At 37.3% G+C, this 27295-nt stretch overlaps 1 protein-coding gene and 1 long non-coding RNA gene across 4 annotated transcripts in view; one reads left to right on the top strand and one right to left on the bottom strand.

Moving 5' to 3' along the window:
* The window catches only part of LOC144639349 (protrudin-like), a 79574-nt gene extending 55851 nt beyond the window's left edge, over positions 1-23723 (bottom strand). For 2 of the 3 annotated variants that reach the window (XR_013568145.1, XR_013568138.1), the window contains exons 1-6: positions 23549-23723; positions 21036-21103; positions 10775-10917; positions 7408-7466; positions 326-385; positions 75-110 (exon numbers count right to left, since the gene is read on the bottom strand). Coding sequence is in view for 1 of the 3 variants with exons in the window: in XM_078498674.1 (XP_078354800.1) it covers positions 75-110; positions 326-385; positions 7408-7466; positions 10775-10917; positions 21036-21103; positions 23549-23682 (500 nt within the window). In the remaining 2 variants the exon portion in view is untranslated. The remainder of the gene's footprint in view (positions 1-74; positions 111-325; positions 386-7407; positions 7467-10774; positions 10918-21035; positions 21104-23548) is intronic. The other variant, XM_078498674.1, reaches the window with a different exon arrangement.
* LOC144639879 (uncharacterized) lies at positions 23716-24219 on the top strand. Its single transcript, XR_013568239.1, has 2 exons — positions 23716-23792; positions 24111-24219. It is a non-coding gene; the product is annotated as an uncharacterized LOC144639879 (long non-coding RNA).
* Positions 24220-27295: the final 3076 nt, after the last annotated feature.

The following is a 27295-nucleotide window of genomic DNA, read 5'->3' as shown; positions in this document are numbered from 1 at the left end:
TTCATGGCGCGTTAATTTCCTATAATAAGGTATAATAAACATTGAACTTTATAAAAAGGAGAAAATGGACTCACATCTTGGAAAAAGCAGTATTCTCCCATCTGTAAATCCTGTTTTTGATATGGAATTCAAAAAAATTTATATTGCCACATCAGCTTACTTTTGATGTTTCTTAGTTATGTGAATTAATTAACAAGTTATGGATAGAAAGACAGTGATGCCACAGACATGGCCACAATTAAGTTCTTGCTGTCGCACCACAAGGTTGTATCATATACCGGTATATATATAATACAGTGTATTTGAACATTTTAATCACAATTACCTGTAAAATGTTTCAAGGTATTCACAAAGGATTTCCTCAAGCATTTGAATTTGAACAGAGCTAAAAACAAAAAAGCAAACCACAATTCAGTGTTAAAGTATATTAACTTCTTAGAGAAAATAATGAACACAATTTAACACATTTTTTAAAGGTTTTAACGGCAGACTCGAAAATATGACTTAAGAACAATTAGGGTTACATTTACTGAATGGGGGGTTTTTAGGATGCCTTTACATCATAGGGGATTTGGTGCACTTCTACAAAACATTTCAAACACTCGTCACTCTTTCTATCTTCTTGTATGTACCGGTACGTTATTTCTGGGTGTGTGGAAAACACAGAATCTGTTCCAGAATCTGGAATCTAAAACTGGTATCGGAACCCAAACTGAATCCAGAACCAGATTGTTATTACAGTTTTTATTTTCAATTTTTTCCATTTCATTTTATTTTTGTTTTTATACAGGGCCCACACTGCAAACAGTTTTTTTTACTGAAGTGGCTACCCTGTATATTAATATTTGCTTTTTTACCAGACAAGATTTTTTACCCTTTTTTTCCTATGAACTGAAGTACCGGTAAATTCTCATTTTGCAGACCTGCAAACAGCGGGACCTGGAGGTTGTAATATCGTTTTATTGCCTGCCTTATTCACTTGACCTTTTGACTATAATTATTATGCAAAAGAAGACAAACAAGCAAACAAACAGACAAACAAGGAAACAAGTCCATACAGGAAATAATTATAATCTTGTAAAATGAAGGTTACCTATACATTTTCAACTCTCTAGCTTTGAGGTCGATCTCATGCAAGCCAGCCCGAATACAAGTTGAGATTTCAACTGAGGATGTTGTCAATTTATAAACTTAGAGACTCAAAGGGTAGTGCAGAATGCAATATATGGCCAATCATGATCAATTGGCATTATTATAACAACTTTGCTTGAGAATAAGTCATATCAGTTCAATTTTCAGTTTGAAACGCTGTATTATGTTTACTTGTAAGATGTTGAAAGACCGATCACGATGCATTTCGATTTTGACATGAAGCAAACTGCGACGTGTGAGAACCTACATCCAGGAGAATGATTTCTCTTATTGAGGACTTATTGTGGCCAATCAGTTGACATTAGAGTGTAGATTTTTAGTCAAGGAAGTTTTCAATCATTTCAACCGTTTTTTATGATTAAGGTATCACTAGTGTACCCCAAAATCGACCATTTTAAAGAAAAAAATATTTTGGTATTTTCAGGTAGATCTCATTAAGACCAGTTTCATTAAAAAAAAATTGCATGAAAAAAGATCGACTCTACACAAAGTTATGAAGGAAAAACATTTCTTGCCATTAATTATTTGATAATCATTGCTGTCTGAACGTGCGCCGGCGGCAATACTACCGTTGCGTGACTATCAGAATTCTTGGTTTCCGACGAGTGTTTTGCGCTGGCAAAATGCATAGTTTTCCTGACATCAAAGAAAAAAATTATCCATTCCTATCTCAAGTTCGATCAATGTTGCAAAAACAAACAAAAAAACAAAAGATTTTGCAGATGCGCTAGTAGATAGCGACAATGAGTTTATATTTTTTACCGCTTGAAGTGATAACAGCACGACCTAGCATTATGAACTGAGTCCCTCGATTAACTTTAGGATGCTTGCGATTCCACGTTTTCGTTGTTTCAGATTTAACATTTCTAAAACTGTTGCACTGGGACAGAAATTGTTATAACGCGAGCAGTAGAACTGAAATCATGCAACAGACCGTTTCCGGCCAGAATTAAGCAACATTTGACACCGCTTTGAACAAGATCTATTGTTAAAGTAAAATGAGCCATCATTCTATCGCTCAACGCATGATCATTTTCACACCTCTTGTGTAATTAATCTCATTACACCGGAAGATCGCCCCAAAATACATTTTCGTTTTCAATGGAGTTTCAACAATTTTCGCTGAAATTTGGCAAGAATGTTGCCCGATAATGGAACAACAAAACTGTGTCGTCAAATATTTATATTGTTTTCTTTCAAAAGTTATGGCTATTTAAACAAAGAGAATAGATGTTTCTTACACGAGTTCTGGAAGTTTAACTGCGTGTCAAAAACAAACCAGACAAGTAATCAATATTCCCTGACACCGTTTTTAAGAGAAAGGTGTGAAGAACACATAGCGATGTTGATCGCTTTTTCCCCTTCAAATTTGTCCGCAATCAAACCCGATTTTTGAGCCTTGGTAATTTTGGAAATAACACGCTCTATTTAGACAACGTTAATATTTTAACTTAAAATAAATATATCTTCGTAGTCTACAATTCCTAAGCTTTCAGAAAATATATACTTTGCTGGGGTTTGCGTTAATTACCAGATGGTAAGGCAGCTCCAACGCATGATGGTCATTTGGGGTACACTGATACATGTACCTTAACTTTCGCTAACTGAATTTCAAACAGAGTTTTAAAGCAGCAAACGTGATATTTTTACTTTTTGTCAAACATATGTAACATGATACATTTCTTTTCCTCTTTGACCACTGTGATCCATTATTGGATTAATTTACGTGGTTTTTCTGAAGCCACGGATTCTACAAGAAACCTACAAGAATCCTACCACTTTGTAAAGCACACGACGTTAGGCTACGATACAAAATTTCCAAACAAGTCCATTATAATTGTAATTTTTGTTAGTTTGGATTTTAGTAAGAGATTGAAACAGAAAACAAGATACTTTTTCCCTTCTGTGCAAACGTACATAACATGATACTTTTGTTTTTCTCTTTAAAGCATGTAACGATACTTTTGTTTCTGGTCAAAAATGTAACCTTCAGGTATGTAACAAGTTATAGAAACAACATTTTTAACCAATTCAGCACACATATTACCTTTGTGCTATTTTCTAATGTATTGTATTGTAGGGTGGCATCGATTAAAGGACTGATAGTATCAATTAATCCAAGAAATGTTTTTTTTATTATGTGATTTTTTTTGTATTTTTATTTGTTTTTTGGGGGGGGGGGGGCCTTTTTCTTTATTTTACATACACAGGTGTTACACTACGCGACACTACGTTACACTACATAACAATATGCTGAAAAAAACAAACTGACAAAATATTTTTAAGGTTTTAGAAAACTACTGTTCTACTAGGTTAAGAATTTAAGCAATCCTTCCGCAGAAAGAAACACCTGCCATTATATAAGGCAGACTGATCTGGGCATGCGTTTAGCACAAAGTATTACAGTCAAAGCTCTCTTAACGGACACTCTTGTAAGCGGACAGCTCTACTTACGGCCGCCTTGTTTGAAACCCCGTTTTATTCCCCATACAAACTCTGTATTTTTACATTCTCGTAAGCAGACATTCCCGTAAGCGGCCGCGGACACTTTCACAGATTAAATTACAACTTAGAATTTTTCTTTGTTTTTAAGCTACCGTAAGCGGACACCCCAAAGAAATCCTATAAAAAGCCTCTGTATCTTATTTTTTATCAATCAACTTCACATGGCCATTTGTAACAATGATTTTACAGTAATAACAGTAACATATATATATTTCAGTGTTTGTTTTGTCATCATCTTCGTCCGTCCGGTTATTGGTAGCTGGGCAAGCTCCCTTAAGCAGCCATCTATCCCCTACACCTCTAGTGGCCGCTTACGAGAACCATTCTCGTAAGCGGCCAGCTCCAGTTACGGACACTTTTTTCGCGTCCCGAGGGTGTCCGCTTACGAGAGCTTCGACTGTATTTTTATTCCAGAAAGAATAGTACCACAAGGAGAGCATATCACTTTCTGAAACAATTATATACCTTTGTGCTCTCCATATGAAAAGTAACATAGGTAAACTTCCCTTATACCAAGGGCAAACAGTCAGGTGCCCCTACCCCCTTCACAGAATTAATTAATTGATATTATTAAACAATTAGTTATTAGATATTAACTTATTAATTCCTATTAAACGTTTACACCTTCGTTAGTTTTTTTTTGCAATTTTTTTATTTTTTTAGCAATCTGCTTATTTTTTACAACACATTACACGTTCACATAAGATTAAAACTAATTACAATATACATTACACATTAAACTACTTACAATAAACATTACACTACATCACTTAAAACAGCGGAAAAAAAGATGAGATCATTACTTGTACATGTAATATTTTAATTTAAAAAGAACCATTTGCCTTTGTTACAATATAAAGGCTAATTAGAATCTTTTAAATAATTATTTCTATTACACGCATTCAGAAACACATGTGTTTAAGCACACATACACTACATCACAACACACGACAGACCCAATATTGTTCACTAATACGCATAAGAAGTATCTAAAGCCTAGAACTTAAATGCGCAGATCACAATCTTAGAAATTTGCCCCATTTCGCAGTATGGTTAGAGAGATTATTTTTTGATTTTGCAATCACCAGCTCAAGATTTTGAATCTTGTCTAGTCTAGCAGTGAAAACATTAAAGAGAGGATAGGTGTTCTTACAACGGCATGAATACAAATAATGTTTAGAGGTAAGTATTACATGATTGACAAAAAACTCATCTTCACAACCCGGCATTCCAAGCAAGATTTCTCTGTTGTTAAGATTTTTAACATTGACTTTTAAATTGCAGAGCCACTTAATAACCTCTGCCCAGAAATTTTTGGCATAATGACAAGAGATAAAGACATGTTCGAGGGATTCGCTTTCTTTTCCACAAAAAGAGCATGCTGGAGAAGGCAACACACCAATTTTATTTAAAAAGTCATTTGTAACCAGGTACCTGTTTAATAGTTTGAATTGAAATTCACACAGCTTTGTATCGGAGGTGACACCATGCGGTAAGCTATTATTTCGCTCCAATCAAAGATATCATTTTCAAAACAGCTATTGTATTTCTTTTGAGCAGATGGGGTACTAATAACTCAATTTCGAAGTTCTTTAAAAATGGTTTTCAAGACTGCTTTATTTATCGGAGTCTTTTGCTCATTTAAACTCAACACCATTTGGTCCTAGATCTGTAGATTGAACGTTCTTTTGTCAGAGTGAGAGGACCTTTTTAATAAGTCTCTCCACTGACTTGGCATGGCGTTTACCACGGATGTAAGTCTAAAGAGATCTAAGGGAGTGAGGTTCAGCTCTCTCAGATTAGTTATTAGATATTAACTTATTAATTCCTATTAAAAGTTTACACCTTAGTGCTTTAGGGCCTTAGTAGTTTAGCAGACAACAGCCCACACACCCATTACAATAGTGCAATCTGCACAAAACATGACTTATTTTCCTGCATGCGGACTTTCTTGCCCCACTTGAAACAATGAAATGGACAAAGCCAAAGTCAATGAAGCCATTACAAAGAAAATGGAAGGACCTAAAAGTTACTGATTTCATGATGGAAAATGAACCCCAAAAAAATGAAACACCCACAACACTGGGTCTTTCCAGTTGGTCAACCATCCAAGTACTGACCCTGTCCGACAGGGTTAACTTTATTTAAGTGTCAATTAATCAAAAGATAAAAAGATAGCAGTTACAACCACTTAGCCTTACAAGGACCTCATTAGCATTTTTTTGTTTACATGCCATTTTCCTTCTCTCTTATTCTCGAGTTCGCTCTTTGGTTCATATCGCTCTTCGTTTCTTGTTATTGACCTTATTAAGGTCGTGAAACAAGTTAACAAAAATAGAAAAAAGTCCTTGGACAGTGAAAAAATCAAAGCCGACACCTAAGAAGAACACAAAAGCGGAATGTTGGAAAATGTGCCAGCGGGTGATCCTTTGAACGAATCGAACTACCTGTTGCTACTTCATTTTCTGTATCCTTCCCCCCGCACATTTTTTGGTTTTTCCATTTCTCTTTCACGTTGAAGATTAAAAAGAAGAACGTACGTGACTGTCACACTATTTTTGCCTTTGAATTCCCACAAAGATCATTTCGCAAACTGTGAAGGGTAGGGGTGCCATCATTTCATTGGCCGGCGGCATATCCTGTTGACATAATGGCGTACGCTGTTTTCAAATCATTGAATGGCGAAAATTCCCAATACTTTTTGTGGAATACCATCTCTTTGAAAGAATTAATAAATTAAAATTGTGACCTGCAACCTGCTGTTTACACCCTCTGAACACTATAATTTCGTCAATTTGTCAGAAATGCAGGAATCAGAAATGGAAAAATTGCAAAGTTTTCAGAACAAATTTGCGAAGAAAATTAAAATAGGCAAGATGTCTTCTTCAGAAGCTCTGAAGTCTCTGAATTGGCTCCCTCTGGCTGGAAGACGTCTTTCTCACCAATGTACAGCCGTACAAAATGTAATCAAAGGAGACATTCCGCAACATTTTGAAAGTTTTAAATCGACATTAAGAAGTTTACATGGCTACAACACTAGACATGGCTACTTACCTAGACTGCCTAAACCTAAAACGGAAACCGGAAAGAGAGTGTCATACTTCCGTTTCACAAATGACTGGATGTCTCCCGGATCTCCCCGTATTTTTAAGAAAGCCAATGCCATACACGATTTTTAAGAAAAACCTTACAAGGTTCTTAAAGGATAAACATTTTTAGACGATGACCAAATAAATTTTAGTGACATTTGTACTCTTTTTAGATTTTTAAAACTTTTTTATTAGCTTTTTTAGGACAGTAGGTAGTTTTAGTAGTTTCAATTATTGTATATTTTATATTTTAGATCTGCGACATTTGTACTTCTTTTTAGATTTTAATACTTTTTTTATTTCCGTAGAGGACCTCCCTGAAAACCATGTATTTACTTGACGGGCGCTTCCTCTCTAAAGATTGTTTTTATTATATATTATTATTATAAGGATCAGAACACTAATTGCTAAATTCATGAAAAACAATAAAGAATAGTAAGTTCCCATTCCTCAATTTTTTTTAGGTTAAGAAATTCCAAAGCGGTATAAGAAAGAAACAGAAATTCTGAAAGCTGGTGGGGAGGCTAATGCCGATGGAAATCTAAGGGCATGGGAGGTTAGAGCATTTTGAAATAAGCTTATGCCACCTGTATGTCCATGTGCACATGTAGGGGATATATATATATTTTTGGAATCACCCAATAGATCAAACCTGGCTTACATATTGATGTATTCATTGAGGTCCTCATGAGCTTGCTTCATAGCTGCAAGTTTTAGTTCCTAAATTGAGAGAAAATTGAACATGACTTGTAAAAGTTAAATAGAAAACAAAAAATAATTCTGACTAGTAGTATTACTGTGGCCAAGTATATTCACCGTCAGTTCACCAACTGGGTTTCTTGGCCCAGGTTTATATAACTATCACACTGACAGGTAACCAAAGCTATTACTATCAGTATCCATGTACAATAAGAGTTTGCAGGGATCTGGCACTGACAATTGAATTTTTTTTTTTACTTTTTTGTGGTTACTTAGCTCAGTATATAACCGTCGTCATTGGGTGGAAACGGCAGTGAAAGTATTGTTTTTTGCACTGCGAAGATTTCACATGGCACTCTTGTTATAAGGTCTCAAGGTCAGAAAACTTTATTCAATTGTCATTCTGAGGAAATATTACGCTCTAAAAAAATTTAAGGTGAATCTCAACTGCTCTGACAGAATTTTTTTAAACTTTGCCAAAAGTTGTATCATGGCATGCTGATCAAAACTCCACAATAACTCAAAGACTCAAAGGACAGTGCAGAATGCAATGGAGTCCATCAATTGAAAGTATGTTTTGGTTTTATGTTTCTTACGCTTTCACAACCATAAAACGATACTTTGTTGATTTGTAACATGATACTTTAAATTTGTTTTTCTTGTAAATGCTGAAACATGATATTTATTTTTTTGTTTCGTTTTTTCACGGCGACATCGATGGCAGTTGTTTTGCTTTCTGAATAATAAAGCCAATTATTTCACTTTAATTTAATTACGTTGCGGTTTCAAATGCTCGAGAGGCGTTTCTCAAGAAAAGAACAAAACAAACAAAAAATCTCTTTTGAAAGGTATAATATTATTTAAATGCAATTCACCTACTGTAGGATATTTGTTTCCTGGTTATTAGGAGTTTCGCGCCAAAACTCCCGGTCTAAGTTTTTGCATGCTTACCGGTAATTACGAAAGCGCTCAAAATCTAATTTAATTAATTTGCAGTTATTAGTTGCCGCCATGGCGTCTGAAGGAATCCTACCGCAAACACGCTATGAACATTCTCAGAATATAACGAAGACTACCGTATTTATTCGGCTATAAGCCAAGCGACTTTTTCACCAAATCTTACTGAGAACTGGTCAAAACTCAACAAAATTGGAGGTTTGGCTTATAGCCTGGTATTTTTCACTGAAAAAAATTGATGGTACTATAAAGAGTTGAATTTGAATCAAATATTCATCTATAAGCCAAGCAAAAATCGACAAATAAAAATTAACAAGCGTTTAATTGTAATTTATTCTTGGTCATTACCTTTTATTTAAGTGACAGCTCCTAAAAGGCCATTTGGTTCAATGAAGCAACGTCAGGAATGAAGTTTTTATTCATCTGATTTTCTTCGCTATTTAGGATGTAATTATTTTGTTGTCCATCGGCTTGCTCTGGAATATTACTTTGTCTGCATACATGATCGTCTTTTGAACTGCCAAGAGCATTCAAAATCCAGCATGTCTTGAACAATTTTATCACAATCTCTTCTATAATTTTTGCTTGAGACTGTTTCTGTACCTTCGCCTTTTAAAGTTTAGTTAAATTGCAGAATCACTGCTAACATGACTTTTCAAGAGAAGAAGGACTGACTGTTTTGGATTGTTGTGCATGTGGCAACACAAGCAGCTGGCCAATCAGAAGCTGTCATTAATTCCCACAGGCTTGGTAAACATTGTAACACAATCTGACAGAAATTGGCTGGATGTAATATTAACCAAAAACTTATAATACCACGACTTCTCTGCTAAAACAAACCACTTCAGATTGAGTAAATTGATTGAATTCAGGATACTAAATAACAGCACATCGTGTTTCGTTTTAATGACATTTAGAGTTCACCTGGGCAGCTTGCTTGATCTGTTCACGAGTAACTTTGCAACGAACTAAAGATACATGTACACTGAATCATCCCGTATTCTCTGGCGATTTTGCAGTTGTTCTGAACGGTCTCTACCTCAGCAACTACTTTCAATTTGAAGTAGCTTTTGGCATAATGATCTGCGCATGCGTTTGGCGCAAAATTTGCTCTAGAAAGAATAGTACCACAAGGAGAGCAAAGAGTTTTCTGAAACAAATATATACCCTTGAAATCTTCATATGAAAGTAACATAATTAGGCAAATATGCTCCACGTTTTACCTGGGGTGTATGGTCAGGTGCTTCCCACCCCCACCCACTTCACAAGGAATAATTAATTAATTGACTATTAATTTAAAGTTTACACCTTAACGCTTTAGCGGATGACAGCCCACACAACCATCCCAATAGTGCATTCTGCACTAAAAATGGGGGTCACTGAGCTCATTTGTGACACTTTGGGAAAAGCAGGCTTAAAGGGGCAGTCTTATGGGGATTTTGATGCATTTGTGGCCACAATGGAGCTAAAATTATGACTTAATAGCTTCACTCATTCACAAGATGCACCTAGAGCACAAAGTAAAGAAAAATCTGAGACACCGCTTTTTAGACCAATATAACCATGTAATTCCACATAAAGGTTTTGGCTCTCATGTAAACGTGTTTTCAAATAAACCTTAAATGTTGCGCAACATCATAATTGCAAACAAAAAGCTGACGTTGCTTATTATGGTCTATATGACCAAAACAAATCCAAAATTACAACCTTTATTCAATAAGCTTTCAGAAAATATATTCTTTATTGGGGTTAACATTGATGGTTTGCACACAATTTCACTTGGAACAAAAACGCTAATTTTCCTTCCGTGATACCGTAAAATTCTGGTTATAAGCCCTGAGCTTATACAACTTCGTAAGGGTTTTGGGTGGGCTTATAAATGGAGAGGCTTATATCTGGGAGGGCTTATAAGCGGAATAAAAAAGAACATTCGAAACAAGCCACTGGAGTATTGAACGAAATAGGTTTTTAAGATTAAAACGCATAATAAAGCAACATTTAGCCCTGTTCAGTACTGTCATCTGGCAGAGGGGGGCTTATAGCCGGGAGGGCTTATAATCGGATGTATTTTCTTGTTGCCAGATAGATGGGCCTATAACCAGGGGGGAAGGGCTTATAACCGGAATTTTACAGTACCTTAATTTCAATTTTATTTGTAAATATTAGTTTTTACTTTTATTGTAAATAGTTACTGAAAAGCCCTGTGGGGAGTTGACTATTAAAGCTCTTATCTTATCTTTCTCTCATAGCCAGCAAGCAATTAAGTAGCCAAAACCAAAACCATTCAGTAAACAAAACAAACACCAGGTAGCTAAGGAGAGGGGTAAAATTTCCAGTTTGTATGTACATGTAGATTGATCAGTAACACTTACAAAACTGATGTCATCTTCTTTCTTTTTTACTTTCTTTCTTCTAAAGAGAACACTGCCTTTTGAATTTTTTAATCCTGACTTTCTCACCCCAGATAAAGAAAGCATCACCATTGCGTAAATCAGTGGTATATGTACAAGATACACTGCAAGTGAAATAAAACAGTAGTAGTCTCTTCTAGTTTGTCTGAAAGGAATTATATACATTACTGTATGTACATGTTGTGGTTCCAATTTATATTTGGTTTAAAATTTTTTAAACCAGATTGATTTTTATTTCCCTTTCTTTCAGATTATGCTAATGAATTTGAGACAATGAAAAATGAAAAATAGAACATAAAAATTTTAAACCAAAGGAGAATTAAAGGTGGCTTCAGGGACATAATTTTTCGATCTTTGAGGTATGTATCCTATATTTTGCTCTCACACCTCTCTCCTCCGCAGAGGCCTCTTTCATGTTCCATACGAGCTGGGAAATGGGGAGAGGTGAAAAGTAAGCGCCCGGAGCCTGGAGAGAATCGACAAGAAAGCGCGTGGGGACACTGCTTTGCCCTTCCCGTCGTCCCCCGTGCTCCCCCTATTTTTCATTTTTCGCCTTCCTCCCCCCATATTTTTTCGCCTTCCCCCACTAAAGGAGCCTCTGTGGAGGAGAGAGTTCTCACACCCAAACCATTGCAGCCGATGACTTCAAACCTGACTGTTTACTACATGAAGATCAGCTACTGCATTTATAATGGGTTATTCCAGAAAAATCCACACCCCCACTGCACCTCCCCTCCCCTGTGATGGATGGGTTGATGGAAATTTCCATGGGAGGGGGTCAAAGGTCAAAGGTCAAAGGTCAAAGGCTGTGGAAATCCAGGCAGGAGGGGTGTTTCAGCTTAAAAATTGTCAGTGTTCAACATTTAGAAAATCCCCCTACCTAATCAGCTATTAAGACTTAAATTTTGAAAGGTTTGAGAGCGGACATGTCAGAAGCATTATAGACAAGTGAAGAAATGCACTAGTGATCCCTAACAGTGAAATTCGATTCAAATCAAGCAATTTATAAGTTTTATGTAAGGCCAAGTAAAAACAAAAACAATTATGTTTCTCGTCCAGATTTCTATAAAATAGAGAAAAAGTTAAGCGCTTTTTTTTTTGTTTTTTATTATTACCTCCATCATCAAATTCTCCATTTTAAGGAATTTGCAAAAAAAACTCTGACCTCTTCACAGACCTAGTGTACTTGTGCCTTGATTAAAGGCTTTAAAAATTTGGCCTGAGTTCATAATAAAACGCAGACAAAAGCCATGTCTTAGAGAATTTTCTTTGTACTTAATTGAGAAGTAACGCCAGTTGGTTTTTGTTTGTTGATCCAACTTTTCAAATATTAAACGAGTGCTCCAATCGGAGAGTGCAGTGTTTGAAATACATGTAGTAACTAAGATTTACACCTGTATTAATATAAGCCAAAGCGGTTACCATTTAGACCATAAATAAATGCAACACAACATTGTCCTCCCTTGGACCAACGATGAGTTAATTTTACTGGCTTCATTTGTTGATGACAATTTAAATCATGATTTATTTTGCAATGTAGTGATTTCAGTTTAATTTTCCTCCTCCAACCATTTCACTGCTTCCGAAAATCCAAAAGCAAAATAATGTCACGGACAAGAAATCACAATGAAAAATCGAAAAGATGGGCAATACGATCAAAAAGTATTTCTCTGCAGTTGAATACAGTCAACTCTCTCTAAGACGGACACCGTCGGGACCGGCCCCAACTGTCCGTCTTAGAGAGGTGTCCGCCTTATAGAGAGTCGAGGTAACCTGACACCAGAAATTTTGAGATGATAAAGCTTAACGGCTATGAACAACGGATACATGTCTGTTTTAAGTCGCTTACTTTAGCAAAACCTATAAAGTGGAGCAAAAATAATATCAGAATTCGACTCATTTGCTCATTACAAACGGTAATGCTGTAAGTATACAACTATGTTATATTGGATTGTTTTTGGTAAGTTTGGTATTCTAAAAGCACTGACTTACCAGGGCTGGAAATAACGGCCGGTCAACGGACAATGTCCGGTCAGATTGGGGATTTGACCGGTCAAACTTTCCACTTGCCGGTCATGTTGACCGGTCACATTCAATTATATTGAAGTAAACTAAAGTTTTCATGCTGTTCAGTTGTTTTCTATAAGTAGGCACATCGCTTAATTGTGGAACTTTGACCTGAAATGATCTGTAACTGTTGCATTTGAAACAGACATCGGCGTTCTCGCACATCCGGTCTAGACGGTCTCATACTCTTTATTCCGTAATTTTCAAGTTCTCCATTTCCTCCTGCATTTAAAAAAGCTCTAAATCCCCGAAATAAAAAATATAATTTAAAGAAGTTACAATATAAACAATATTTCACATCTTTGCACGTTTTGGAGTGTGTTACTTGCTGTGGCATTTTCGCAGTGTTAATACGTGCGGCGAACATAGCAATACGAACCCAGTTGTTTACATTGAATAATTTCATGTCTATAAATACTACAAGCAGTTGAATGAAAAAATGAAAAGCCTTTTATTGTCGTGAATGAGAACAGCTCTCAAATAGTTAAGACACAGAAAATAACAATCAGATCAGAACTCAAAAATTATTAGAGCGAGTTTTCATTCTTAATGTCTCAACTACTTTTATTTGCAAGTTCAAATTTATGCAAATTTCGTGTGAAATGTAATTTGATTCTACAGTCTTGTTTTTCATGTTTATGAATTGTGAAAAAACTTTTTTAAAGCAAGTTGTATTTTCTTGAATGAAACACTGTTTCACTTGAATTTAAAAGTCAATTGCTGACTACAATGTAATTTAATTTCTATTTTTCGAAGTTTTTTGTAACATGAAACGAATGATGTGATTTTGCAAGTGTCTCACGTCTGTCTCATAATTTGTATTTGTCTGAATCGCTAAACTTAACAAATGGGACATTACTTTTCAATGCTTGGGGCCATGGGTTATAAGCCCTTTTTATGTTATCAATGATTTGTACAGTAACAAAATCTGTGGTCTCCTTTTTGGAACTTTTGCAAAATCTAATTTTAGACACAAGTATCACCTCCGGAATTTTTTCATGAAAAGATGTAGATTTCACGTTGCATTTTGCATGTATTAAAATAAACAAGCAGCAAGAATAAGAACATTTCAACAGAAAAAAAGGTCGGCTATTACTTTAGGGATGGGGGTCAATTGTATTTAATTAGAAGAAAACGTCATGTTGTGTTCGACCGGCCAGAAACGAGGTATGACCGAGCTAAAATTTATTTGGCCGGACATCTTGACCGGCGATCATGCGGCCGTTATTTCCAGCCCTGCTTACTATCATATATGTCGATACCATGTTTTGAAGTATTATTCACTAAAAAATAACTTTTTGTGCGTGTCCGTTAGCAGTTTCAAAGTGTCCGTTGTCCGTCTTAGAGAGGTGTCCGTCTTACAGAGAGTTTTGTTACAGTAAAATGAATGAAAAACGGCAGGGACCATAACCAGGTGTCCGTCTTATAGAGGTGTCCGTTAAGAGAGAGTTGACTGTAACAATAGTCGACAAACCAGTGAAAGTGGACTTGGAAATAGTTAGTTCACAGTGAAGCCACAGTTCTATTTTGAAAAACAGAAAACTGTGGTTAATGTTTTCTTTTTTCAACAGATGGAATCAGCAGTGAAAGTATTGTTTTTTGCACTGCAAAGATTTCACACGGCACTCTCTCAAACAAAAGTTTCATTCATGGAAGGAAATACTTGGGAAATGTTCAATTTTCGTGACGGATTGTTGATGTCCGGAAAAGGTCATGTTGCTTTAAATATAATTTTGGAAACATTCACTTTAATTTATGTTTGACAAATCAAAGAAACTTTACTTGCCAACTCGCTTTTTGACATGTTTTTGCTGTTTCTTTTCTGGCAAAAGACAAGAAATTCTTGCAATTCGTACCTGGAAACGTGAGGATTTAAATCTTGCATATTAATAACAGCTACATACAATCTTTTCAAAGTAGCCTGTGCCATATATCGAGGATTTGGTGACACGTCCGGCTGCAACAACGCAGGCTATTTGAAAGCCGATCTGTTTAAATGAATGGAATGCTTGTTCCACTTCAGTGCGCAATTGTAATTACAGCTAGCGTTCACCTCACAAACAATCTACCGCATGAGTGTAGTTCAAACACTACACTAAAAAGGAAGCAGCCCCAAAAAATGAAGCAGGTGGGGACGAGAAATATTTTTTTTACTTGGCCTAAAGCTTGTCGGTTCCTGTTTCGCAGACAACTGTTTGGTTTTTACTGTCAAGTATCTTCTTCGAAATTAATTTAACATTCTCACATGAAAATTGTCTGGAAGGATGTTTTGTTTTAGGTTCGGAAATATCATGCAGTGTGTGTATTGTTGGTGGTCATGTTAGTTCTGTTTCAAATCGTGTTTAAAACATTTTCAAATTTTATCAAAGGTATACCACTCTTTCTAAGGTCGCGGGGGATACCTTTGGCTCATTATTATGCATTTATTTAAAGGGAATGCACAAAGTTTAACGGCTAACATCAACAATACTTTACGAGATATTTATGACTGGATAAAAATATATGCATGTGCTCGCGATTTGAAAGGTATCCTTGTTTCTTTGATATTTTAACCACAGGCTTACCATCCTATGTTTGTGAGGTCACAGCATGTCCATATGAATATTCAAATTTCTTCACTAATTGCTATTGTAAATATTTAAGCTTTCTAAAATCAGCTTTTACGACTCATATTTGTAATAAAGTAAAGTAGAAATATTTTTGCATTGTTAAGGTTTGTTTTATGCCGTTTTCTTGGCGATTTGTAGCGTGCGAGAGCATTATATTACACAAGGCGTGCAACTTTAACATGGACGAATCGGGTACCGCCTCTGTGAACTGAAAATAATTCATAATATGCTCCTTGAATTCTTATGTTTTAAATTATATGAACAATTCTTCACACTTATATACTAAGTTCACTCAAAAAATCCACAAAATAGCGTGTATAAATTAATTTTCCAGTTCATGTTGTCTTCGGCTTTGCAGTCGTGATTTCCGAACAGTATTTCTTTGGGGTATCCCAGAGGACGTTTTGTAGCGAGACATGTTGGCTTTCCAGGAGAGGGCATAGGCAGTAATTTTAACCAATTTCAGTGGATATTGCATAAATTGTCCAAGTAGGTGGTACAGATCATTGTAAATCGGCAATTTGAATTTACGACCTAATTTGATATTCCAGCTAGTTTAAAAGAACAACGGCGTGAACTGATTGCACTCAAATTAGGCCAGACTATAGTTTGAAGACTGTTCTTTCGAGGTCCGTGATCTCCAATGAAAATTATTTGAGAAAAAGTGAGTTTTCGGCTACATTCCAGAGGTGGTACCCGATTCGTCGATGTCGAATTTGCATGCCTTGTCTAAATATTTGTATTCTATACACGAGTTGAAAACTTAAACTCCTAGAACTGCTTTCGCGCGCTACAAATCGCCAAAACAATGCGAAAATATTTCTACTTTTAATTATATTATTACAAATACGAGTCTTAAAAGCTGATTTTAGAAAGCTTTTATATTTACAATATCAATTAGTGAAGGAATTTGAATATTCATATGGGCATGCTGTGACCTCACAAACATAGGATGGTAAGCCTGTGTTTTAACCAATTTAAAACAACACTTTTACTGTATATGATTGTAGACGGTCTAGATCTATGAGCTAATTTTCAGACAAATTCTGCAACTCAGAGTAATCACAATAATATTCTGCATAAACAATCGTGTCCTTTCAAAAAACACATTGTTCTCACCATGAAAGCTTGGAATTAACAGTGCTGGAAATTACTGTCAGTCATCGGACATTGTCCGATCAAATATGCCAAAATGTCCGGCCAATTTTGCAATTTAATTATGTTCGGACAGGATATCCAAGAATTTACGTCACTGTGTCTTGGAAAATTCAAACGTGTTTGATTTGAAATGCAAATTGATGTCTGACCAATAATGGTTTTTTTCAGGATGTCTGCATGTGCATCTATAATAACTTGAATCACAAAAAAGTTACATTTAAATTCCTAAACAAGGCATTGCTGCTTTTTAGTGATGGTTCATTCTCTGTCACTCACAGGTTATGGATGAGTGTCCTACTCGTGAAGATGAGTTGTACATGTAGATTTTTGTTGACCTTCACAGAAAGGTCACATAAAGCTCTTCGCACAATGTCAGAGAAGATTTGATCTTTGAAAAGCAGAAGATACGAATCAGACTGTCCTTCAGTTTGTCACTGTACTCACTGTCTAAGTTTGATCTTGAACAAGAGAATGATTTAATCTGCTGATTGTTGAATCAATGAGCCTCATAGGATATTTTAATTTTAGGAAAACTGCTTTTAGGTTTCTGCATTCTTTAGTGGGAAGATCAGGTGACAAAGACAAACGATTAGCATGGTTATTAGCATTAGAATTTAAATGTAACTTTTTTGTGATTCAAGTTATTATAGATGCACATGCAGACATCCTGAAAAAAACCATTATTGGTCAGACATCAATTTGCATTTCAAATCAAACACGTTTGAATTTTCCAAGACACAGTGACGTAAATTCTTGGATATCCTGTCCGAACATAATTAAATTGCAAAATTGGCCGGACATTTTGGCATATTTGATCGGACAATTTGGCACACAATTTGCACACAATTTGCTTACCCCCTACCAAATAATATTAGAAGGGGTGCCCAAGTCAATCTACTCACGATTCCGTTTTAAGGGGATATTTCGGTTTTGACTGATATCAAGGTTGGGTATCCTGTGGTCCTATTTTTAAAACAGATATTTTGCCCTTGTTGAAACAATTTTTTGCAATTTTGTCTTGTTTCCGTTACTTCTCTATAAACTTTGTTTTTTGGAAAAGATTGCATGTAAAATAGTGTCAACAAAACCAATTTACAGTTACTAGTACCTAGTCTTCGCTCGGCTGATAGCACAGGACCAAACAAAACTTTAACAAAGAAGCAAAACAAATGCGTGTAAGTTGACTGCATCTTTTCGTACATTAAATCTGATAGTATATCGGGTATGCTCATTTTTAATGCTAAGACCCTCACAAATGCCCCTTGCTCTTAGAATGCCTCTCTGGGTTGTCACATTTGCACAATTGCGTGCACTGCAACTTTTCTTTTGCACATTTGCAGTGTGAGCAGCGTCCTTTGCAGAGATACATTTGATAAGCTCTCTGCAAACATTAGAGACTTTTGGGATTGTCATTCAAAGTGGCTGCCACTGGTTGTCCTCTTCTTTTTCCCATGAAAACTCTGCAGGAGAAGGAACGTCCTGCAATGCGTTCCGATCTCGTCCAAATTCCTGCCTGATACACTGTTCTCTGAGCATGCTGCATGAGTGCATGTTTAGAGAGTACCGTAATGATTCGATTTAGCGCCTGGGGCGCTTATTTACTTTTTGCATTTCAAGGGAGGGCGCTTATTTAATTTTTTGAGAAACAACCAAATGTTCAAAACAGAACTTTAATAAATATTAAAATAACTAACAATAACAGAAACTGTAACAGCAAAGAATTGTTGAAAGTTCAGGTACTTTTAAAATAATTGTTTATTTTAGCAGTAAATATATACATGTAAGGTACGGTGAATGTTCACGTGTCGTTATACAACGTCGATGACTTCAGTAGGGGCAGTTATTAACAATAGGGGAAAATATTAGAATAGGGGCGCTTATAAGAATGGGGGTGCTTATTAGAATGGGGGCGCTTACAGGAATAGGAGTGCTTATTGACAAAAACACATTCTAAGGGGGGCGCTTATTCTGAAGGGGGCGCTTATTCGGAAGGGGGCGCTTATTCGGAAGGGGGCGCTTGTTGGAAGGAGAGCGCTAAATCGAATTATTACGGTAAGCTCAAGTTCTTTTTCTGCTTTTAGGTGTTTTCTTCTCTCTTATCAATTTGTAAACTAATCAAATTAAAATAAAACTCCATACTTTCTTTTTACCTAGCGTTAATGCTTTGTTATGCCTGTGTCAGATGAATGGTTTCCAGGTCTCTTTTTCGCTTTGAAAACGGCATCAGTCGTGTGTCGTTCACAGAATCTGGAGGACTTGATTTCTCATACATTATGACCGTAAATCTCTCTAGTTTTTGGAAAATCTCTAAGGTGGCACTCAACTGCCAGAGACGTGTCAAGATGTAGTCTGTGGTAAGTGTTACTTAACTACATAATTCCCATGCTCTTCATACTGTCTTTTTTCCAGTTACGCCACAGAGCTGAGTTAACGTTACATCCAGTGAATGCGTTAAAAACTGGTATAGCTCGGGACTTTGACTCTCCAAGAGTGGAACAGTTTTGTTGACGTTTATTAGCGAAAAGTGGCGCCCCATGCTGAATGCCATATTTTTACAATTTATAATATTAATAGTAATAAAACTTGAACCATTTGAAACCCTTGTTTTAATATAAAAGGATGCAATATGCGTGTAGGGGCATTTCCCTCACAAGAAAAAAACAACCTTAAAAAAGCCAGCTGTGGTACAGCAGTTTGAAACATGTGGTTAAAGAGATTCACCTCTAATTGGCTTTTAGATAAACAGTAGTTTTCACAGCAGATGAAAGATCAATGTAACGTCATCCCCCGCACGCTTTACCCTATACCCCATTTTCACGTGCGCTGTAGTGTTAAATTATTGAATTCAAAAAGTGTTTTAAACAAAAAGAACATGACAGTCAGCAAAAGTGCTTGCGTCAACGAAAAATTACCGTCATGGTAATTCACTTATTATCACACGCCTCTTTGTCGCGCCAGTTCGTCTAGACTGATAAAACTTTCCTCGTGGAAATCACGTCCGCGGCTCACCGTCACATATTAAATATTTTTCGACATTTTAAAAATTAAACTGGTTTATAAAGTACTACTTTCATTAGTACTTTAAGTTTTTTTCATCGATACACGCCATGACTTGCGTTCCTACCACAGCATAATATTATTTGTGAGAATTTCAAAACATCAACTTTCTCCCGGTGAGTACTGAGAAGTGAGTTCTCGCCGGGAACACTACCGAGATTTATTCACGCTGTGAAAAATTTGCCAGGAATTTTTTTTTCTTGGTGGGATCTTGGCGGGAATATAATTCCCAGCAAGATTGTTGCCGGGATCCATTGCGGGAAAATCTACCCAGGCGGGATCCCGGCGGGAAGTCTGCTATCTTGCCAGGATCCCGGTCTCGGCAAGATTCTTGGCGGGATCCTGAAGTGCCGGGAATTTTTTCCCGGTCTGGATCCTGGCGGGATATTGCCATCATGGCGGGATCTTGGCGGGATGGGATCCTGGTCTCTTTTTTACACGGGCGGTAATGTAAAAGTAGCTCGTTGTTAGTCATCTTTTTATACACGCTGGTTTCCAGATGGTGATCAGTCTTGATTATTTTAACTCCTACAAAGGGTAATCTGTCATTTCCTGCTATTTCCATGGTGAATTTAATAGATGGATGAGCCTTATTGAGAGTTGCAAGGAACAAAGCAGCTGCTGAGCGGTCACGAACTAAAGACAAAGAGACTTGTTCCAGACCCCCACCAATTTTGGCCTTTCATTTAGACATAGCCAATGATGCCTCATGAGCATTTATCAGGCAAGCATATAAAAATGGGTTAGGTACAAATTGTATATCAGGACCTATCGGAAAGTTCACATTTTTGAGCGGCTGAATCTTGTTACTTGTAACGTAAACAAAACTCTCGTCTGTTTGTCTCGAAATGCCGAACGATAATCGTCCTAAAACTATGTACTTCAAGGCAAGACAAACACTACTCGATCGCCTGCCACCTTTTAAAGTTTTTCTCGCAAAGATTTTTCTTTTGTTTTCCCCAACAATACAACACAAAGAAAACTTAGAGGAATGAATAACAAAGAACTGCGTGTGTGTTTATGCTTCGTTGCATACTCGCGTATGCATATGCGCGTATGTGCGTATGCGTATGTGCATCTGCGTATGTGCGTATGTGCGTATGTGCGCATAACAAGGTGCGTATGCGATGGACGCTTATTTCTGAGCGGTACTGTACGTTGGCTTTGTATGTTTTCCCCAGTTGCCCTGAGGAAAGTTATTGTAATAAAACTGAAATGTCTGCAAAACCATTGAAATCCAGTGTTTTTGAAATTTGTTTAATGTCATTCTGGAGGAAAAATTGGTTCGTGGACTTACAACTGAAATAGGCTTACAGTGATGTACAGCTTACCTGGATGCCAGATGGACAGGTAAATGGCAAACATCATGACAAACAAAGTTAGCCTTGGTGACTGCCACCTACAAAAATAAATTGTACTATTTGAACCCAGAGACTCAAAGGATAGTGCAGAATGCAATTAAGCCAATCAATTTAATAAAGGAATGATGAGAATGATGCTTCATGTTTATTTGCTTTTTTTCACGTTTAGTTAGAGGTTGAAACACCAACAGCATTCCTTCCTGGGTGATCCTTATGCTTTTACAACCAGAATGCAACAACTTTGTTCATTTGTAACAAGATACTCTTGTTTTCCTTTCCTTTTCCAATGATTTTCACTTTGTTAACTGCTTGAAAGATGTTTCTCAAAAGAAAAGAACAAAGCAAATAAAAAACATATCAGTTCTTTCAAAAGGCTGTTTTAAAGCGCGGTTCATCTAGGATATCTTTTTTCCTGTCATGAATTGAGAGTTTTGCGCTGGAAATCCGGGTCCAAGTTTTTCCATACTTTATAATTACGAAACTGCTGTTGAAGTCTCAAAATCTAATTTAATTTAATTGCAGTTTTAACTTAGTGCCAAGGATATTAATTAATTAACTGCCTATTAAAAGTCCACACCATAGCAGGTTACTGTGTTACCGTGTTAGTGGAAGACATCCCCAACAAACCATTACAATAACGCATTTTTCACTAACAAGGGCGAGTGTTTCATTGGGTTTCCAAAATAGAGAAAACAAATGAAAGCACAGGGCCACCAACTGGCTCTCGTTTTATGACATTCGAATACAAAATTCCAGGTATTCCGTGTGGTGAATGAAACAGTATTTTCCAGTTGTTTGCACCAACAAAGCAAAACAAATGGCAGACTCATTGCTTCTAAAACTTTCTCTGGAGTTGTATGATGATTCTGAAGTTAAAACAAATGATATTTTAAGCAAGGATGATGATATTTTTTTCAGTGCAGCTAGTTTTTACCTGCGAAAGAAATTAAATAGAGTCTGTGACTACTTTGATATATGATACCAGCATATTTTCCTGACCAGTTCAAGAGTCACCTTTGAAGGACATAATTAGAAAAACATGCAAGCTGTTTACTCGACAGGTCAACCACTTGGTAACGGATCTGGACAAGCAATATCATGCTCGTGTAAGAGCTGTAAGCTTTCAGTGAGAAACAAAGAAGCCGAGCACTGATGTTGAGAAGCCATCTTGACTATGCGGACAGATTAATTTGATTCCAGCTCGGAGAAGCTGGGCCCAAGCAGAAATGGTTGAATGGAATTAGCAATTGGTTCATGCTTTAGCGTGCTCCATCGAGTTATGGAGCACGCAGGAAGTTTGGAGAGCATGAAAGAAGCGTAAGAGTTGCCCGAGGCGATAGCCGAGGGCAACTCTAGCTTCTTGAGTGCTCTCCAAACTTTCCAAGTGCTCGATAACTCGATGGAGCACAGCTAAAAGCATGAACCAATTGTTTTATAACATTGCCGGTGAAATTGTGCATCAAAACCGGCCGCGGGAAAAAAAACTGTGTTTATTGTGTGCAGTGTGAGAACATAAACTTAGCGGTCGAGCAATAAATTACACATGTACAAGTTTACACGATTGGAGCAGTTTGTGTCAAATGGCTGATAAATTGACTAAGTTTATACGGTGGCAGTGCGAAGGAAAAAAAATGACAAAACAGCAAATACTGCTGTTGGTTCTGAGGTTAGTTTTCGCTGAATTAAAATTAAAATGTTTACTCCCGAGTGGAAGAAAATTAAAACAGAACCTCGAACAGCCGAACAGATTCCAAGGGTTAAAAGAGTCAAAGAATTCGGTTCCATGCTTAGTTTTAAGTATTTTTGTGGACCGATTTTATTTGTAATTGATGTGAATAGACATTTATTTTTGTAAACGGTAGTTGAATGAAGCGCCCGATGAAGTATTAAGCTTAAATTTTTCCCAAGCGGCAAAATCACAACAGAGCCATAGACGCTTTGGTGTAACAGGTGTAATGCTTAAAACGCGAAAACTTTCGTCAGGCAGCTAGTTTTTAGTGCCTTCGAGCTGTTGTCATTCATGGTTGGCCCATTCTTCCACTTTAGGGCCGTGAAAAAATGATTTTAGTCCTTCGAGACTCGCACGTTAGTTGTTGTTGTTGTTTGAATGAAGAGAAGCACACAAACAACTTTGACGGCAAAATCAAATTTATTTTCTCTTTCGCTCTCCGTCTCGTAGTAAAAAAACAGCTTACCTTGTAGCTTGTATCCTTGGAAAAATATTGAAAGGATTCACTTTTCATATTCCGAAGATAATATGTCATCGCTTTCGCAAAACACAGCGTATGAGCTTTCAGTGAGATTTTCACTCGTCGATTACATCATCAGCGTGCTCCATCGGGATTTTGAGCACGTTTACGTATACTGAATTTGATTGCGCGGCTCTGCTAGCTATGTTATAATGGAAATTAGTCAATGAGCGCGCGAGAATTTCTGTAGAGATAATAAAACATCGATTTAGTCTCGATTTCATCGATCGTTACCTGGTGACGTAGAAGAAAATCTCGTATCCTTTTCTGAATGGCTGAATAAGGAGACACAGCCTACGGTAGCAGAGGACAAATGTGCCTATGTCCAATTTCAGAACGCCATTTTCTAATGCCATGGACTCTGCCATAGCTTCACAATCCTTTTCCAAAGACTTTAAGACCGAGCCCAGAGTCCATCTAGTCGGTCAGCGGTATGGGATGTACTCTGGGAAACTGGAATCGATCAGATCAATTTCAGGTCCATTCTCGTCCCCATAGCCCTTTCGTTTCTCTTAGCCGGCTTGGCACGAGAAAACGGAGGGCTCTGGGGACATAGGATTTTTGAATTAATTCGAATTTTTTTGATTGGCTGTTTGGAACAAAGAATTCCAAACGGAAGTCGAAAACCAAATGACTCTATCATACATTCTTTTGAAACGTCATGACTGCATACATGAAGACCGGAAATCGTAGAATCTAGGACTGAACATTGTGTCCCCAGAGCCCTTCGTTTCCTCGTGCCAAGGCCCAGCCGGCTAAGAGAAACGTAAGGGCTATGGGGACGAGAATGTTTCAGGTCGATTTCAGGAAGAACCTTGGTCTTCCGTTTTTTATTGCGCATGCTCGTAGTTCCAAGCGGAAGTAAATTTCCCAGAACGGAAGTAAATCGAAAAAGTTGAACTACAGTATTACTGGTGTTTATTGATTCAACAAAAGTAACAATAACGTCCTGCAGTTAACAAAAGAGAGAGTTAACAAAAATGCGTCTGGTGTTTTGATTTCCTTTAGTCTCTTTCTTGAGTATTCTGCTATGTTTGTTTTAAAATCAATGGTGTTGTTAGCCTTCCAGGATTCCCTCCGTGAAGACTGCGTGCGTGTGTCCGTTGTTGTTTTGCCGAGGCCAGCTAAGAAATTTACATAATATACAGCGAACAAACAAGCTATTGTTCTGTTCATAAAAAAATTTTGTTTTGCGACTTTCGCATACTTTTGTTTGGCGACTTTTGTATATACCCGATTGAAGAAACGTTGACCAGTGAAAAGCACAAACCATGAACGATAAGACGATAAGACCGAATGGGACTCTGGGTAGACAGCATTGGTACGCTTAGTAATGTTCAATTTATTTATAATCAAGGCATTTTTTTCCTTGAGAGCTTTGAAAGCATGATTTATGCAAGCTGTCTTATTATTATGTTCATTCTGTCACAGAAGACGATTACTTTTTCCAATTTCCCAGTAAACATTTGGGTCGCATCGTTCATGGTTCATGCTTTTCACGGGTCAACGTTTCTTCAATCAGGTGTATTGGAAAGGCTTCTCGCTGACAGCGCATCTTTTCAGGATAGGTTGCATGTTTTCAAGCAAACAATTGTTTCCTCGTTGAATGGCGGTGATATTAATAAAGACGTTGAAGGCCACACGCACACAGGTCAACGCTATTCAAAAGGCGTAATTAGCATTTTGGCGACTTAGCACGTGCACACGTGTGTTATAATCGCGTTTTGTTCAAATTCTGCGTCATTAGTAATTATTTTGAATCGTGCACTGTCTGCCATATTCAGTTTTTCAACCGGAACGGAGATTTGAATGAAAACAGTAGTTCTAGCGAGATTTGTAAGTCAACTATAAATTGAGTTTTCAATCGACCTTGTCCTTGGTGACGCCGTCGTTTGTTGTTTAAAAACTCCGTTTAGAATCGACGTTTAAAGGAAGTCCTTTTTTATTCATGGTATCTTTTACGTTCAAAGAGAAGGGAAGAATTAGAAAATACTTCATTTATTTAGAGCCATATCACGATTTCTTAGGTGTTTTTACAAAATTAAGCTGATACTTCTGAACATTTGACCATGGAAAACAAAAAAATGTTTTTCCAGGGTTTCCGGTTTGGTTTACTTCCGGGAAGATTTTTAGACTTCCGTGTTGATTTCTCTTGTTCTGTGAGGGCTAATAGAGAAAGAGAAATACATTTCAGTTTCCCAGAGTGTCTACCGGCGACCCTACCGCTGACCAACCGCTGACGGACCGCGGAGCCGGGAGACACTCTGGGCTCGAGATTGTAAGACCATCTGAAACGTTAGCTAGTCACCAGGCCGTAACGACCGTAACTTGAGCCAATCTCGAGCCCTTGCTCGAGCCCAGAGTCCGTCTATGTCGGTCAGCGGTACGGGACGGACTCTGGGAAACTGGAATTGATCTGATCAATTTCAGCTCGATTTCTGATAGAGCCTTGGTCTTCCGGTTTTTATTGCGCATGCTCATAGGTCTAAGGGGAAGTAAATTTCCCAGAACGGAAGTAAATCGAGAAAGTTGAATTATTTCTTACACAGCATCGACAGAACTAGACTTTCTCCTCGCTTCGCGACTCACTGCGCGTCGCTTCGCGACGCGTGGCTCGCTTCGCTCGCCAATAGAGGGCGACTTGGTGCAAGTCTACGACAGAACTGGTGTTTGTCGAAGCAACAAAAGTAACAAAAATGTTTTGCAGTTAACAAAAGAGCGTCTGGTTTTTTGATTTCCTTTAGTCTCTTTCTTGAGCATACTGCTATATTTGTTTTAAATCAAAGGTCTTGTTAGCCTTCCAGGATTCCGTCTGTGAAGACTGCGTGTTGTTGTTTTGCAGACGACAGCTAAGAAATTTACATAATGCACAATGCACAGGCAAGCTTTTGTTCTGTTGATAAAAATTTTTGTTTGGCGACTTTCGTTTATTTCAGAGGCTTGACGGACCGAGGAGCCGGGGATCACTCTGGGCTCGAGATTGAACTTGAGCCCAGACTTCTTAAGTTCTCAGGTTCTCGCTATAGGAAACTAGTTCACTCCAAAATGGCCATTTGTTTACTTTACGCCAATAAAAAAGTTTAAACAAAGATATGTTATTCACCAAAATTTCAGCCTCCAACGTTCGCTATAACCCTACGAAATCTTTCCCAAAACTCGACAACTGAACGCCGCCATCTTGGAGCTGGAAATGTATGCGTGACGTCAAAGAGCTCAGCCTGAAGTTTGGCTGGAAAATTTCAATAGTCGAAACTCCTTGTTTCTTTGTAGTGGCTTTTGTTTGTCAAAGTGCCTGTTTGTGCAGTTCCGTGTTGCTCAAACAGAGCTCCAGGATCGGAGATAAAAAAATCTTTTCACCGTCTTTCAATATCTAAAAGAAAAATTGCTCAAGTGAAGAATGGCTTATAAGAATGCGCAGGGACGAAAAATTTCTGCCAAAGCAAACACAAATATTTGTGTTCCGAAAACTAAACGGAAGACTGCTTCGAAGAAGATCACGTCTCCTACGTAAAAATACCCACACAAAAAAAGAGACAGACGAAATACCAACCAATGATACGTTTATGTTATTTCACTTTTTACTTAATTTCAGGAAGGATTTTTAATCAACCAGAGAAACTCTTCTTGATCCAATATAAGATCGCAACTCACAAAGTGAGCTTTATGTCAATATATGTAGTTGACTGACTGAGCTAGAAATGTTTGAATTATTTCATTTTAGATCAAGCAAAATTTTAACTTTACTTATTACAGTAAAACCCCTATTAAGGACGTTCGCGCTAATTGTTTATGCGCATCCCTGCTGCGCACGTAATTCATGTCGCAACGCCATGCCACGCCATACATTGAGCGAGCGCGCTGAGTAAAATTTCTAAGAACATATAGGGTGAGTTGTGGTTCCGCTAGCTTCGCTTGCAATTTGCTCTCTTAAATGGTCGGTGACCCCTACTTTTTTCTTAACGGATCACTTTTGTTAATTAA

Source organism: Oculina patagonica, chromosome 2 (genome assembly GCF_052425735.1).
Source record: "Oculina patagonica isolate OP01 chromosome 2, crgOcupat, whole genome shotgun sequence".
NCBI classification, from domain to species: domain Eukaryota; kingdom Metazoa; phylum Cnidaria; class Anthozoa; order Scleractinia; family Oculinidae; genus Oculina; species Oculina patagonica.
Note: the sequence above shows the minus strand (reverse complement) of the source record. Positions and strands in the feature narration are given on the sequence as shown.